The following is a 16,407-nucleotide window of genomic DNA, read 5'->3' as shown; positions in this document are numbered from 1 at the left end:
AGCTGGAGTAGCTGTGGACCCTCCCTGCCCTGCTGTTGTTCAGGAGTTTGGCATGCTGTGTGTGCATGGAAAAAGCCAGCCAGGAAAGCTCCTCCTGAAGGCTGTGTGATGAAGATGAGAACTAACTAACTTCTTGTACATTTTCCAGGCTGACCTAAAAAGCGAGATATGTGTCCTGGGTAAGCCTCCTCGTAGCCCAGTGATGTCTAGGAGATTGTGCGGCTCGCCTGTCAGAGGGCTCAGCGGTTCCCACAGGGTAGGGTCAGCATGCCCCCACCTTGTGACAGACATCCTGGCCACTCCCCCTGTGGGGCTGGCTCTTCCTTAGTTGTCTTTGCTGTGAACTGGCCTTAAAGTAAGGCTGGAGACACCCTGGAGATGAAGCGACCACCTGGTGATGTGCTTCCCTTTTAGGTGTGTGTGAGGTTTCCAAACTGCACCAAGAAATGGTCAGATTCTCTACTCTACAAATAAGAGTGTTGTGTGTGTTGTGGTCTACATCTGTCTCATGGTTCTACACTAAATCACTGCTTTCTAGTCACCATTTCTCCTGCAAAGAACAAAACTGTTGCCAAGCATATACAGTGCTGAACTCACACACTTCCAGTCATGTTTGCTTCTGTGTCATTCAATTTGGATTTTTTTTAAATCCATAATTCTTGTCTAACGTCTTCTGTTTCTCTGGTGATGTGCACTACATCCTCTCAGTCTGCCTTTTGTCCCCATACTGCTGTCTGGATTCTATCCACTTCCTATTTCTTGCCAGCTTTGATTGAACTTAAAGGTCAAATTACTTTCCCTTAGCTACTTAGTTCTATAATATCTACAGTACTTTAAAATACATGGACTCTAAATGGTACTTACTATCAATTCTAAGGAATGCAGCCAAGGAGTTTGGAAATTTTCATCTGGACATAAGTCAAGATTCCTTTCCTCATTTCTGTTTTAATGGACACTGATTCAACCTTAACTGGTGTATCCGCATAGCTGTGCTTCTGCATTTCAAGTTCTCAAGGGCTTGATTTCAAAGAAGTCTTCATTTTTTATTTCTAAAAAAAAGTAGCTATTATTCTGCATTTATGCCACTTTGTGCTTTTTGCATTGCATAGGAAGACCTCATTTGGTTGCATAGGAAGAAGACCTCATTTGGTTGCATAGGAAGACCTCATTTGGTTGCATAGGAAGAGCTCATTTGGTTGCATAGGAAGAGCTCATTTGGTTGCATAGGAAGAGCTCATTTGGTTGCATAGGAAGACCTCATTTGGTTGCATAGGAAGACCTCATTTGGTTGCATAGGAAGACCTCATTTGGTTGCATAGGAAGAAGACCTCATTTGGTTGCATAGGAAGAGCTCATTTGGTTGCATAGGAAGAGCTCATTTGGTTGCATAGGAAGACCTCATTTGGTTGCATAGGAAGACCTCATTTGGTTGCATAGGAAGACCTCATTTGGTTGCATAGGAAGAGCTCATTTGGTTGCATAGGAAGAGCTCATTTGGTTGCATAGGAAGAGCTCATTTGGTTGCATAGGAAGACCTCATTTGGTTGCATAGGAAGACCTCATTTGGTTGCATAGGAAGAAGACCTCATTTGGTTGCATAGGAAGAGCTCATTTGGTTGCATAGGAAGACCTCATTTGGTTGCATAGGAAGACCTCATTTGGTTGCATAGGAAGACCTCATTTGGTTGCATAGGAAGAGCTCATTTGGTTGCATAGGAAGAGCTCATTTGGTTGCATAGGAAGACCTCATTTGGTTGCATAGGAAGACCTCATTTGGTTGCATAGGAAGACCTCATTTGGTTGCATAGGAAGACCTCATTTGGTTGCATAGGAAGACCTCATTTGGTTGCATAGGAAGACCTCATTTGGTTGCATAGGAAGAGCTCATTTGGTTGCATAGGAAGAGCTCATTTGGTTGCATAGGAAGACCTCATTTGGTTGCATAGGAAGACCTCATTTGGTTGCATAGGAAGACCTCATTTGGTTGCATAGGAAGACCTCATTTGGTTGCATAGGAAGACCTCATTTGGTTGCATAGGAAGACCTCATTTGGTTGCATAGGAAGAGCTCATTTGGTTGCATAGGAAGAGCTCATTTGGTTGCATAGGAAGACCTCATTTGGTTGCATAGGAAGACCTCATTTGGTTGCATAGGAAGACCTCATTTGGTTGCATAGGAAGACCTCATTTGGTTGCATAGGAAGACCTCATTTGGTTGCATAGGAAGACCTCATTTGGTTGCTGAGGCAGAGTTTTGTGTTGCCATTGAGACAGGAATGCCAATTTGTAGAGACTCTTAGACTCCCCCGAATGGCCTTCCAGAGCCAAAGCAAAAAATAAGCTTCTTTTGCAGTGAAGAGGACCCATCTATAACTTTCCTGTGGGTCCATGAGATGGTATGCTTTGGTTCCCCTTAAGGTTTTTTTTATTTTTTGCCTGATTTTTACATTATGTATTTGTATGTCAGATTACACGTGTGTTTGTGTGAACCATAAATATTCTATTTTTTAGATCTATGCAAAGTTGTGTTTTACCTTCATAATTTAAGAAGGAAAAATAAGCCTCTAGAAACATAAACGTGGTATTATTAGGAGAATTTCATAGAATTCTGGTGGGCAAGTACAACTAATATTTTATGAAAAAAATGACAAAAACACTTTAGCACTGCTTACATTGCTTTCAGAGTTTTTTTGCATTAGTGTTTAAAGTAACAGTCAATCCTCATTTAAGAATTATTTGATACTAAATGTAGCTAATCCTCCAGAGATAACTGCAGAAGCTTTGATAAATTAGACGGCTTTTCAACAGACTGTAGCTCACTAAGATAGGAAAGTATATATTTTACTGATGTTACGTACTCCATGATGTTTCAAACCAGCTTCCTTATGAACAGCAACTTGTGATTGGTTCTAGCTTTGGAAATTAGCATGTGTTTAAAACTTGTCTCTTTTGTATCCGTTTTTGACAACATTAAAAAATAGCTACAGAAAAAAACTTACATATTCAGGGCTACAGAAAAAAATACATATTTAGGATACTATGAAAACCGCAGCATGCTTCATTGGATTTTCTCTTATTCTACTCTTAAGATTCATCAAGGAAATATAAGCATAATATAATTCTTGCTCAAAATGTCCAGCACAGTGATTGTAATGTGTCAGTTGAAAGCCATCTTTCTAGGTTCGGCTCGTGTAAGCCTCTCTGAATGTCACAAGTGTATATTGTTCTATATTTATCTTAAAACTGCTAAGAAGTTAGGAGAAATGGAAATGCCTGCACAGACAGTCAAAATAGAAATGGACACGGACCAAAAATGCTGGTGGCTTACAAGGGATTCTTTCTCAAGAATTTAAAACGTGGGAAGGGAAGAACATGGTTAGAAAAACAGATGACTATCTATTCCACATCACTCTGTGGCCTTTAAAATAGGCTTTTAAAATTAATCCAGCCTTGGGAACTTGGATAAAAAGGGGGCAGATAAAGCAGAAACAACTCTCAGCTTGTTGCTGCCACTGCTCACCACTAGGTGGCAACAGAGTGCAGATGCATTACAAATCTTTCCTTAAGGGACTTGCCATTTGAGTTACACCGCCAAGGGGAAAGGGCGAAAGATAGTCTCCCCAGATAATCTATTTACATAACCTTATAGGACATTTGCACCTACCTCAGCCTCAAAATTAAGATGCTGATTTTAGCGAAGGTAGGCCAAGTAGTCCATCATAGTAATTTTTCATGCAATAAAGAGTGCACATCGAAACTACCATTTTGTTTCTTTTTTTGTTTGTTTTTTACCTATTTGTCATATTAAGAAATTATCCAGTATCTTTGGGTTTTGGTTTACTAATCTGCAAATGGAGTTGAATTGTAACCATTATTTTTTTACATGACCGAGACACATGAGAATTAACCAATCAATGTCAGTGTCCCAGCTCTCTGTGTAAAGCTGATGATGGACACCTTTACACAGCAGAGGAACTATATCTCTGGAAATGTGTATCCTTCATGGAATCCCTGAGGAGACCCGATTAACCCTCAACTTGTCCAACTCGTTGATTTCAGAGACAGGGAAGCTGAGACATCCCCAAGGTTATATGGTGCTTAACGCCCAAAACAGAAAGATGCAGATGAGCCGTCTTAGATAACTGTTCTTGCTACTCATTCCCTACTGGTCAAATGCCTTTAAAATAAACTATTTCAAGTACTGTAATTAGTCAGCTTTCCTCAAAACTGTCTCCTAGTTATCCACATTAACATGGAGGTGATTCTTGTTAAAGGTAAGCTTTGAAAAGTTCTAAAACTCGCCATTATAAGACACACACAACTTCTCTGCTAAGAAAAGTCTTGATTGATTCTGGCCTCAGGATGTGAACAGTATAGAAAACTGATGATTTGTGGGTAAAAAGAGGGGCAGGGTTTGAAAGATACGAAGGAAGGGAAAAGAGATATTGGGAAACAGGTAAAAGCAAGGACGGGGCCCGGGCGCAGTGACTCAAGCCTGTAATCCCAGCACTTTGGGAGGCCAAGGCGGGCGGATCACAAGGTCAGGAGATCGAGACCATCCTGGCTAACATGGTGAAACCCCATCTCTACTAAAAATACAAAAATTAGCCGGGCATGGTGGTGCATGCCTGTAGTCCCAGCTACTCGGGAGGCTGAGGCAGGAGAATCGCTTGAACCCGGGAGGCAGAGGTTGCAGTGAGCCAAGATCACACCACTGACTTCTAGCCTGGTGGCAGAGTGAGACTCCATCTCAAAAAAAAAAAGCAAGGACGGTGCTGGCTGCCACACACAGGAACATACGTCCTCCAGCCATGCACATGGGATCCAGGAAGCTGCAGGTTTGCAGCAATTACCAAATTTTCATAATGGTCAATGGGAGAGTTCATTTAAATGATTGATGAGGTGGGTTGAGTTAAAGGAATTAAACTAGTAGAATTATAATGATGATAACTAAAAAGGGATATACGGACTTTAAAAGTTGATTGTTTTATATTAATGAACAATTTGATTTTTAAAGTGATATTCACATTTTAACAAAAGAGCAATGAAATGAAACTAACCAGTTTTACAAAGCATTGGATGCCATGATGTAGAAGTTGAAACTTTTACTCAATTTTAAAATATTAAAATGATTTAAATGTGTGAAAACAGGGATGCCAATTTTAGAGCATAATGAAATATATTTTACAAAACATTTTCTCTTAAGACAAGAATAAATAATATTTTCTTATTCATAACTTTATTATGCACTGCAAATGGTGCTACCATTGTTTTGGGGAAAGAGTAGCAGCTATCTTGGTATATGATATGCAGTGTGGCATATTAGACATTTTCAAGTTACTTTTGAGTACAGTATTTTTCAGTGACTAACATGTACATTCTCAAAATCATATGGCTTTAATGCATACTCTTTGGCCAGGAACTTTACTCCTGGGAATATATTCTAAAGAATGGTTCAAAAGAAGAAAATAGCTCTTTGCATAAAAAAATGTGTATAGCATTGCTATTTATGATAGCAAAAAAAAGACTAGACCAATTCTAACTTAGAAACAAAAAAAAAAAGAGAGGAATGGTTAAGAAAACTATGATATGTAGACACATGTGGGATAACATTATTCTGCAGACATTTGAAATAAGAAAGAAGACTGAGAAAAAAAAGACTGGAAAATTATTACAAAATAATATTAATGGTAATTGATGTATACAAATCTTACTTCTGCATGAAAGTTTTGTACATATATAAAGTTTTACTGGCTTGGAAGAGAACTTGAAATAGGTAATATGATACAGGCTTATCAATGACTTAGAATTACCACCTTATATATTTAAATTGATTTAATAATATCTTGAATTAAATGATCTTCAAGATGGCTGGAAAATTGGTTAGTCATAATTTTTCTTAAAATATGAATATCTTCCAATTGTAATAATAGATACATCATTAGTAGTCTTATACTGATTTACAGGAGTAAACTGTTTCACACTCTTAAGTCATACTTGTGTGCAGTAATTCTTACGCACTCTAGTTTTAAATATTCTGTCCACAGACTGTTGAGTGAAATTTCTAATAACACTGTTAATAAAGGTTTCCAATTAACAGAGTCAGAGCTTACAGTTTTAGTACTGTGAGTACCTAGTCTTATGCTAGATAGATCAGTAGGATAGAAAGGGGGTGGATAAAGAATTTAGGAAGTGGGTGAATCATTGACTCATAGACTGAAAGGAACCTCAGAGTTATCCATCCAAGCTTGGACCAGTGCGGTTTCTATGGACAATTTGCAGGAAGAGATTTCTGCCTATCAGTAATCCGCTCGTAACTATGGAAATCTAAGAACTGGTCCCAAAGTCTAAGGACATGGATCTAATAGCTATTTCAGTAGTCATCAAACAGTCACTTATATAATTGCCATGCAAATTCTGATTTTACCCTGTAGCTATCATTTAGAAGCAAATGCTTTTGAAATGTATTATGAATGATTTGTTTGCATTTCTCCCCTAAAAGGTAAAGTTTAGGTAGTCAATATAAATTACACTGAGTTTATATATTCAACAAACATGTTAACTTTCATTCATTGAAAATATTAATGTGGGTATATGGGATGCTAAGGCTTGTCATTTCCAATATTATAAGTATCTATTACAGATACTGGTCTTGATGTTTAGTTTAAAAAGAAAAGAAATTCTTTTGAGAGTTCAGTGCACTGGAAATTTCTACCAATGTTTCTCTTCTAAGGTAAAATGTTACATGTTACCCGGATATTGTTCGTTGCATTCCAAAGTTCTGTTTTCTCTTTTTAAAAATGCATGTTTTTCTCTCCACATTGGTAACAGAAAATGTTAATTCAAATGTAGCATGGGATGTCTGCCTATTGATATTTTCCTCTGTACTGTATGTGAAAATGTTGTCTGTGAAGGAAAGATTGAAAGAATGAATGTGAATAATTTGCTGTTAAACTAAATGTGGTTTATTTTCTGCTTGTTTGAGAAAACGCTGGAGAATAAGGTTGTATGAAGGTGTCTATATTTCCTATTCTAGTGGTTTGCCATCTATGTTCTTGCCTTATTCCTGGCCTTTGAAAAATCAATGGGACCAAACCCTGACTTTTCCTTAAAGCTTGAGCAGACTAGTTTGTAGACACGTTCAAAACATTTGACCTTGGTTATTTTGCTTTAATTTAAAGCTCCCTTTAAATATTTTAATTATCAATCCTGCAGAAGTCCTTTATTTGGTTTTTTTCTTCCTCTTGGTTTTTTACAACAGGAAATATTAAATGTCAAGAAAAGTACCATGCCATTATCCAAATTATCTTTTAGTTAGTACCAGTTTAAACATTGATTACATTGAAAATCATTTCATTTCAGCCACAGCGTCCTGTGTTTACTCATGAAAATATTCAAGGTGGGGGGGAACCGTAAGTATTCTTCTTATCTTCTAAATTCGAGACTAACCTTGACCCACAAAATGGACAACTGTACCAAAATGTAAGATGTATGGCTTTGCACGTGAAAGATCAAACTAACATGAGGCCTCCTAAATTACGAGAAATTGTAATAGTCTCTCCATCTTTTGTGACAGTGACCAGAAACTAATTGTTAAAAGAACCCATAGTTCTCTGAGAAGATTTTAATTGACACACTAGGAAAACTTTCCAATGCTTCAGTGATTCCTAAGATGGATAACTCTGTCTCCCTCTCTGCTCTGCTGGCTGTGTAACGAGTAACTGTGAGCTTCAAAGACATACAGAACATGTTCTAACCTTACTTTTACAGCCACTGGGAGACTGTGAAAGTGGACCTCAGTGTAAAAAAGACCTAAAGTGATCATTCCATCATTCCAAAGTTACATGCTTAGAAGGGTCATTTGAAAATGGCAGGATTCAAACACTCAGTGTTACTCAGTTACATGCTATTACTTCCACAGCACCAGGAAAACGCCTTTTCAAACTTTCCTTTCAAATTCCTTCTCCTTTCTGATACATGAGTTAAATCAGCCTGAAGGTGTCACACGTCGTCTTGAAGATTCTCTCTGTGTGTTTCTTTTTCGGGCCCATTTTTTCCCTGAGAGACGTTCAGGAGTTATCACCTTCCTGTTGGCCTCTGCTCACACTGTGAGTTGAGAGTGAGACCCCTGAGAAGGCTCATTCATGGACCTAACCCCTCGTCCCCCATATCTGAGCACACACCGGGGATCCTGACCCACTGCCCACACTCTGCTCACCGCTCACCTGGAGCAGAACAGGCTAACAATAGCCTCCTCCTTGAGGCAGGTCCTGGCATGTGACCTGGTGCCTTTATCACCATCAAGTCCTTCCTTGCTCCTCACAGACCTGAAACTTAGCAAAAAGCATCTCTGGATGAGACTGGCTCTCACAGAGTACAGCCAGAAAGGTGTTCTTGTTGCGGGAAAGTCTGTATTCTGGAAAGAACAGGTTAGCAGTGATAATCATTTAAAATCTCACTGAAGATTAGGTGCAGTCACTATGCCTGTAATCCCAGCACTTTGGAAGGCCAAAGCCCAGGAGTTCAAGACCAGCCTGGACAACATAGCAAAACACCATCTCTACGAAAATAAAAATAAACAATTGGTCAGGTGTGATGGCATGCGCCTGTAGTCCCAGCTGCTCGGTAGGCCGAGGTGGGAACATCACTTGAGTCAGGGAGATCAAGGCTACAATAAGCCATGATGATGGCCCTGCACTCCAGCCTGGGCAGCAGAGCAAGACCCTGTCTCAAACAAACAAACAAACAAACAAACAAATTGCTTAACTGGAAAACACTAAATACGACTTATAATTCTAAAGTTTTTGTTTGTTCTCTTATTTACCCAAACGATGATAAGATCACATTATAAAAAATACATTCCAGGGCTGTTTAGGTTTATTGCATTACCAACATGTTATATTAAACAGCTTTCAAAGTGTTTATGAATGAAAGATATGTTACATTTTCAAAGTCCTGATTTGTATATTGGAAAACATTGTTTATGAAATTTATATTTGATTATAGCCTGAATTAGTGGGATTTTAGGGTGTTGCTTAGTTGCTTTCATTTAAAAATAAGTTTTGAGCCAAAGTAGGAACATAATGTTATGTCACTACAGTTCAGAGTTTTAGTGAAATATGTTCTAGAAAAAGTTACAAGTTATAGAGAGGGCTTCCAGTCTGGCTCAGCATTTCCTGTTTAAAAGACACCTTTCTTTTTGAGGCATCCTTACCCCACCACCATCATTCACCTCACCAACACATCTTTCAGAACAGCATTTTTTAACATTGGATTTGTCTTCATTTCCCGTTGTGCAACACTGACTTTGAAAGCCAGTAAAGGCAGGAGGATTTCCTGAAGGTGTGTTTATGTTTCCATAAAACTCCGTGGGTTTTCTTTTGTTTTGTTTTTGTTTCTGTGGTCCAATTAAACCAGAATGGTTAATAAATTTGGACAAACATGCTGGCTTTCATCAAACAAAAATGAAGCAGGAGTCTGTGCCAATTTTGTTGCGTTAGCTCTGAGACCTTGAGATTCTTTCCAGCAGCTGAGGTTTGCAGCCTTAGGTAACCGGTCTCCATGAGTGGGTGGAGATGAGCCTGGGCAGGGTTCAAGCCTGAGAAGCTCAATAAAAGAATCAGTTTTCCCAAAGTGAGAAGTGCTATGCGTATCCATCAAAACAGCAGCCCAGGAACCACCATCTCTCTCAAATGTGAAATTGGAAAAGGGACCGTGAACTTTCCCCACAGATACACAAAAGATACCACTCCTTCACCTGAGCAGCCTCCAAATCAAATTATTTACACAAGCAGCAAAATAAATGGACTGCCCCTAGCAAAGCTGGCCACATGCAAACATCCAAATCAGGTGACGTTTGTATATTCCACACCTGCCCGTCGTTTTGGCCACTACTCTGGGATGCTAGCTGCCTTTCTCTGCCCTTCCCCATAATGACAAACCCCTCCCTCAAGAAAAGGCCTCAGAAGCCCATACTCAAAAGAATATAAGTGGCTATAAGGTCTACTGGAGGGATGAAGTTTTAACAGGAGAAGAAGCCTCTAATGTTGAAATTTCAGGCTTTGGTGCCAGGCCAGGGAAAACAATATTTTCTAGGGGATGGTGTTAGGCATTCTCTGAAGCCAACTCTATCCAGCTCCCCCAGTCCAAATGCTGGATGAATGGGGGGAAGCCAGTGGGTCACTGTTGCTTATTAATGACATAAGATTTGAGTTTAAATGATAGAATAGTTTCGTTCTACCAAAATATTATTTTCTGACTCATAAAGTAATTAAAATCATTCTTATTCCGGAGCAGTAGTCAAGATTATTAACTTTTTAAAGTTGGCATGAAAAAATCTAAAATGCCCTAGAGTGTGGTTATTATTTTCTCACATTAGCAGAATGACACGACTGTTACAGAAAGCAGCAGAAACAAATTCCTGATTTTTAAAAATCGCCCTCACAGTACTGGTAATTTAGCACTGTTACGAAGAGGTTTTCAGGTTAACTGCCTATCAAATTCTTCTTGACCTTCTCAGCTACAGTAATTTCTGCCTTCATTTTCCAAAAACACCAGCCCATGTTACTATTTATTATAATGTATGGTATTTTCTTACCATAAATTCAGTGTCTGAATTCATTATTGATCAATTTCACCATAGTATATGCTGTCAAAGAATTCAGGCAGGGAAAAGAAAGTGGTAGCATTCTATCAATAATTCTTTTTTTATAAAATTATTTCAAGAGAGAGTTTTAAAATCAAATACAATTTTTCTGGGACTCATTTTAAAAAGAGGCTTATGTCCATAATCTGCTTGAAATGGACTCAGTAATAACTGCACATAGAATACATCTACTCAACTTCATAGGGTAATTACATCAAATTTTCCAATTCTGCATCCTCAGAAAACACTGATCCAAACTATAACATTAAACTGATCTAAAGAATTCCTCTGGGTAAAAAAAAAAAAAAAAATTTCCTTTGTATAGTACTCACATAGAGTGATTTAAAAGACATGTCTGAGACATTTTGTCTATCTCCATTTAGAACCTTTGAAAATTCAATTCTCAAACCCCCATTATTTGCTTCTGATTATGGCTAGCTAAAATTGTAATTTCTTCTTGTTTTTAAGCAGTTAAATAATACAAATATCACTTATTTTATATTTTGTACTATTATTTAATGTCTAAATGATAGACATTAGATGGCTGGACAATTGAAATGCGGGTCTGACTTATAAATGTTGACATATTTTAATCCAATTTATGAATGTTACAATTTTCATGGATATTCCTTGTGAGTTTCAAAATGTGGTTAGAGTGTTCTAATGCCTGTGAAGATCTAAAGATTGCTATTTACCTGCTTACCAGGCTCGTACCATCCAATAGAATGTTGTTAAGAATAGGAATGTTAAAGGAAGAATGAATATTGTTCTATCTTCTATATTTTGTGAAGGTGTCAAGATGTTTTTAAACACATTCCCTTGTCCTGTTTAAGGTTTCAGGCTCTGTATAACTATACTCCTAGGAACGAAGATGAGCTGGAGCTCAGAGAAAGTGATGTCATTGATGTGATGGAAAAGTGTGATGACGGCTGGTTTGTGGGTACGTGCACTTCTTCTTCAGGCACCTTCGGCTATTTTGTAATTTGCTTGACTTTGCTCACTCGCATGGTTTGCTGTGATAGCCAAGCTTCCTTTGAATTCCTAATGCCTTTGATCTTTCACACATTCATATGCACAATATAATCCCAAGGCTATTGCATTTTTAATATCGTTTAGTATTCACTGCTTCAGCTGTGTGTGATTTTCTGCGAGCTTTATTTCCAACTCAACCGAGAGAAGAAAATTTCTTTAAATAGCAGAAACCAGGAAAGACTGAGATCTAAGAACAACAACAACGAATGGTCCTCAGAAGAGAAATGTCAACGCTCTGTGCTGTGGAAAATGTTAGTTGTCCACAGTGAGAATCTAATTTGAGAGGGAGTGAGATTAAGTGAACAACTACTCTCCCATTTCCTAGGTCTGACGTAGATGCCCGAACATTCAGTGACTCACCTGAACTTTAGTTTGTGGTGGAAGCGGAGAGAAGTTCCATTCTTCCCACTTAAAAGGCAACTTCATTTTTACCATCCTGAAAAAAAGACAAGAGGTCTTCTGAGAAAACATTTGTAGACAAAAGTATTTTACACTGGCCACAGAAAGAGATGAAAAGGAAACACAGGCGGCGGGGCAGAGAATGGAAGAGAGGTGAGAGGAGAGGAGGGCTCACTCTAGACATCCAAAATCATCAAAGAATTGAGGCCATGGTGCAGCCACAAGCCTCTGATTTTATTTCCATTAAAAGAAGAAAAAAAGGCCGGGTGCGGTGGCTCATGCCTGTAATTCCAGCACTTTGGGAGGCCGAGGCGCGTGGATTACCTGAGGCCAGGAGTTCGAGGCCAGCCTGGCCAACACTGTGAAACCCCGTATCTACCAAAAATACAAAAATGAGCTGGGCTTGGTGGCAGGTGCCTGTAATCCCAGCCACTCGGGAGGCTGAGGCAGGAGAATTGCTTGAACCCAAGAGGCAGAGGTTGCAGTGAGCCGAGATCATGCCACTGCACTCCAGCCTGGGCGACAAGAGCGAAACTCCATCTCAAAAACGAGGAGGAGGAGGAGGAGGAGGGAGGAGGAGGGAGGAGGAAGGAGGAGGGAGGAGGAAGGAGGAGGGAGGAGGAAGGAGAAACATAAAATGGTTTGCCTAGCCAAGGAAAAAGAAAAACAGCCATCAAACCAAGGCAGTAAGTGCCAGGATATAGGAGAGAGATGAAGCTTTAGAGACCCTCATCCGCTCCATCTGGGCTGCCTAAAGAAGAATTTAGCAATTTAGTGCACCAACTTTTACAAGAAGTGTCCAAGGAATTACGTTATTTGAAACCAGAGGCGACCATAATGATGATAGCCATTTGTGCATGTGGTTAAACACACACCGTGTTAAAAATCATGCCAGTGATAGAACTCCCACACACAAATAGTGCTTAATCCTTTTCTCATTAATGATTTGTAAATTGTTGAAAAATTGTATACTTGACGAAGGACTCTGGCAGTGCTGTTTTTAAATAAACGATGTGGCACTGACGGTGATCTTCTATAAGATGACAAAACTGTTTGGACAGCGACAGCCTGCCACAGATGATGTCTTCATGTCCCACCTGTGTTGTGCGGGTTGCTGGTCACTGAGAAGCTTTGATCTTAGGATTTTCCACTCACCCTGTCACCTGTCAGCCTCACCTTGATCCCTCACCCCCCACTCTGGTGTGGCAGCCTCGATGGCTGGGCTCCTCCGCCCCCTTCCTCAGCAGGGCTGACTTTCCCTTTAGCTTGGGAGGCTCAGCATTTCTGTTCTGCCTACGGGCTTCATGTGAGTTGCCTGCCTTCTTTTCCAAACCCCTCGGGGCTTGCTGTCTTCCGAGGCCTTGTAAATGGGAAGTATCCAAGCCCATGCGTATGAACTGATATCGTTGTTACCCCCTTTCATGACTCGCTTCTATTTTCAGGGACCTCAAGAAGAACCAAATTCTTTGGTACTTTCCCCGGAAACTACGTCAAGAGGCTGTGAATTGCTCTCCCTCCTTCTGTAGAGGCCACCTGCCAGCCACGCACCTGCGTCAACGCGCCTGAAACACCCCGCGGGCCTCCCGTTGTCATGCCTTACGGTTTCCAATGTCACCATCTCCACCTGCCACCAAACCACCAGCAGAGTAACCGCCGCTGCTGTGAGCCTGGGGGCGACATGGCAGGCTGGCCCCCCTCCGTGAAAGTGTGGATTCCTACTTCCTGCTCTAAGCTTTGACACGTCAAAATGTGGGATCAGAAAGAAAATCATGATATTTAAAAATGGTCAAATATTTGAGGCAAAAAAATATATATATATATCTCTAGGAGGCTGTCCAGCCTCTTGGCTCCATTACAACATCTCCCCCCAGGCGATGTTCTCCCCCAAGACGACCAGAAAATTGTTTATTGGGGAATGCTGTGGTTTGCGTTTTCATATTCTTAGCTTGACAGTGTATATTCTTTTCACAAGTTTGCCTAGTGTCTTGGTTTACACAATATGACAACTGTAACTGTACTTTAGCTATTGTTTGCCTGCACATGTTGTAATATGCACAGTGATTACAACCTTTAAAGCAAGAGGAGGCAAGTTAATTTGGATGGGTGTGATTTTGCTGATTGAATGTGAGTTTTCAAATAGGAGTCTTTTTCTGCAATTTGTTTGCACTTTTTAGAAGTGCAAACAGTAAGTGAATAAGAGCCTTGGGTAATAATCATGACAATACAAGAGGCTGAGCTAGGCTACAGGGGAAAACTATTGTGTTGTAAAGTTGCATCGCTATTTTATATTAAAATGTAATGATCAGCATCATGAACAATGAGCTCTTAGTGTTTTATTTATCTGAAAAAAATGTAAGTAAAAGCAGTGTTAGTGAGAGGTGCAAAGAATTATTCTAACAGACACTTGAAAGTATCTGTAAGCAATACTAGTAGGTAAGATTTCACTGTGTGTACCCATACACATTTGAGATTGTATGACAACATATAATCCATATGATATGTTGTACATTTTATGGAAATGTAATAGAATCTCACACATTATTTTATAGAAATAGAGTACAGAAGCATCACAAGTATTAAAGTTGGTTTTAGCAAGGATTATGATTAATACAATTATTTTTACTATAATAACTATTTTTCTTCTATGGAACTCAGAATCCTGGCTACATTTGAGGACAGGAATATGTTGAGCCTGATTTTCCTGGTGTGTGTAAAATATTTCCTAGGAATAAATTAGGCACTTTTTAGAAGCAATGTTAAACCATTCAGGTTTTATTTTCTGCCCTGAAGCAGAAATTTAAAAAATGATATTGGGACCTGGAAGGTTTAATATAGTTCACAGTGCCTGAATTACACATACTCCGAGAACTAGCTTTGTATTTCTTATGACTTTGCATAAGAACTATTCATCTTTGGATCTTGAGCACCTTATAGATAAAACTTTTTATGGCATTTCTTTCGTGGACAGTGACTGATCTTTTCACAATGTACGTAGCCTCTAGAATTTTGTACATATGTTTGCTCTTTTTTTGTACAGACTATTTAGTTGTTGAGAAAACAGGGGAGTTTCCTAATTTGGTCTTTATCCTGCGACAACACTTTCAGCAGACTAGCCTCTCCTTCTCTCACAGATCACAAGCACCCCTAGATAGTGTGATTCTGTCAGATAGCATTTATGCAAAAATCTATGAAGTTAAAAGATCATAGAAGCCAAATGAAATGTACATATCTACTGACTGATGACAAGGGAATTTCATTAGGAAGAAGGTAAAGAAACATCTCTGAGTAGCCTACCTTGATTTCTGTCAAGTTCACAACCAGCTTCATATTTTAAAGGCTTCAGGTTTGAAATTAAGTCAACTGCATGCAGCTTTGCTGATAAATGAATAATTATCTTTGATGCCATTTATGAGAAAAGACTTCAATATCTGTTGCCTGTCATATTTAAGAAAAATTACTGTTTCTACTCTCTGTATCCGATTTTAAAAGAAAAAAAATTCATACCTGGCTTCCAGGTAATTGACTTTGAATTCTTACAAGCAAAGGTCATTGTGTTTTTCTTGAATAGACATCTAATAAATTTTGCTTGGAAGTATACTTCAGTTTTTCTTCTTGACATTTATCCTTATATAAATTGTGTATTTTATTCCAACTTGTTAAACTAAGAGAAAATGCATTTTGTTGTGTGTTCTTTTAACACAAAAATGGAGAAAAGATGTGTCAGCATCAGCTCAGAGAAGAAATATTTTTAAACCCACCACCAAAGCTCATTTGCTACACGTTCTCTGGCTAAAAATTGCCCTTCAGCTAAAACAATACATTGTAAAATATTTCTGCCTCAAAACAGCTAGTTTTCTAAGGAGGGGTTAGTTACAAGGAGTTGTAAGCACTTTCCCAGTTCAACACTCTTAAATTTTAAAATCTTTGCCCTAAGCAGCTTCAGCACCATTGGCTCGGCAGTTTCTGCAAATGTCCACAGGCTTTCAGTGAATTTCAAATGATGGGTGGCGGTGGGGTCCCCGCTTTCTGCCACACAAATGGGAAAGAGCCAGCTTGCCTGCTTGGATCTTTTCTCATATACCTTAGTCCCTTCTTGTTCTATGTGTTTTGACCCTTTTCCATATCTATCTCTTAAATATTCAGAAATATGGACATTCCTCTCTTGCCAACTCAGTTATCAAAGATGTCTTGTCACGTCGCTTCCCCTTAACACCCACTCTGGTGCCTTCTATGCCATAGGATAATTCCCACTCTATATTAGCATTCTGCTAAAATGTGATCCCTTTGAGTGAGGAATATGCCCCATAATAGTCTTTTGGTCTTGTTTTCATC

General features: G+C 39.1%; 1 protein-coding gene across 9 annotated transcripts in view; it reads left to right on the top strand.

Annotated features, from left to right (window-relative positions):
- SORBS2 (sorbin and SH3 domain containing 2) overlaps positions 1-15,672 on the top strand; it is a 227,378-nt gene extending 211,706 nt beyond the window's left edge. For all 9 annotated transcript variants that reach the window (XM_054484207.2, XM_063664381.1, XM_054484209.2 and 6 more), the window contains 3 exons: positions 7,362-7,411; positions 11,478-11,584; positions 13,518-15,672. In XM_054484207.2, the coding sequence (XP_054340182.1) occupies positions 7,362-7,411; positions 11,478-11,584; positions 13,518-13,579 (219 nt within the window). In that variant the 3' untranslated portion in view covers positions 13,580-15,672. The remainder of the gene's footprint in view (positions 1-7,361; positions 7,412-11,477; positions 11,585-13,517) is intronic.
- The last annotated feature ends 735 nt before the right edge of the window (positions 15,673-16,407 follow it).

Source organism: Pongo pygmaeus, chromosome 3, assembly GCF_028885625.2.
Source record: "Pongo pygmaeus isolate AG05252 chromosome 3, NHGRI_mPonPyg2-v2.0_pri, whole genome shotgun sequence".
Classification (NCBI taxonomy): Eukaryota; Metazoa; Chordata; class Mammalia; order Primates; family Hominidae; genus Pongo; species Pongo pygmaeus.
This window is presented reverse-complemented; position numbering and strand designations above follow the sequence as displayed.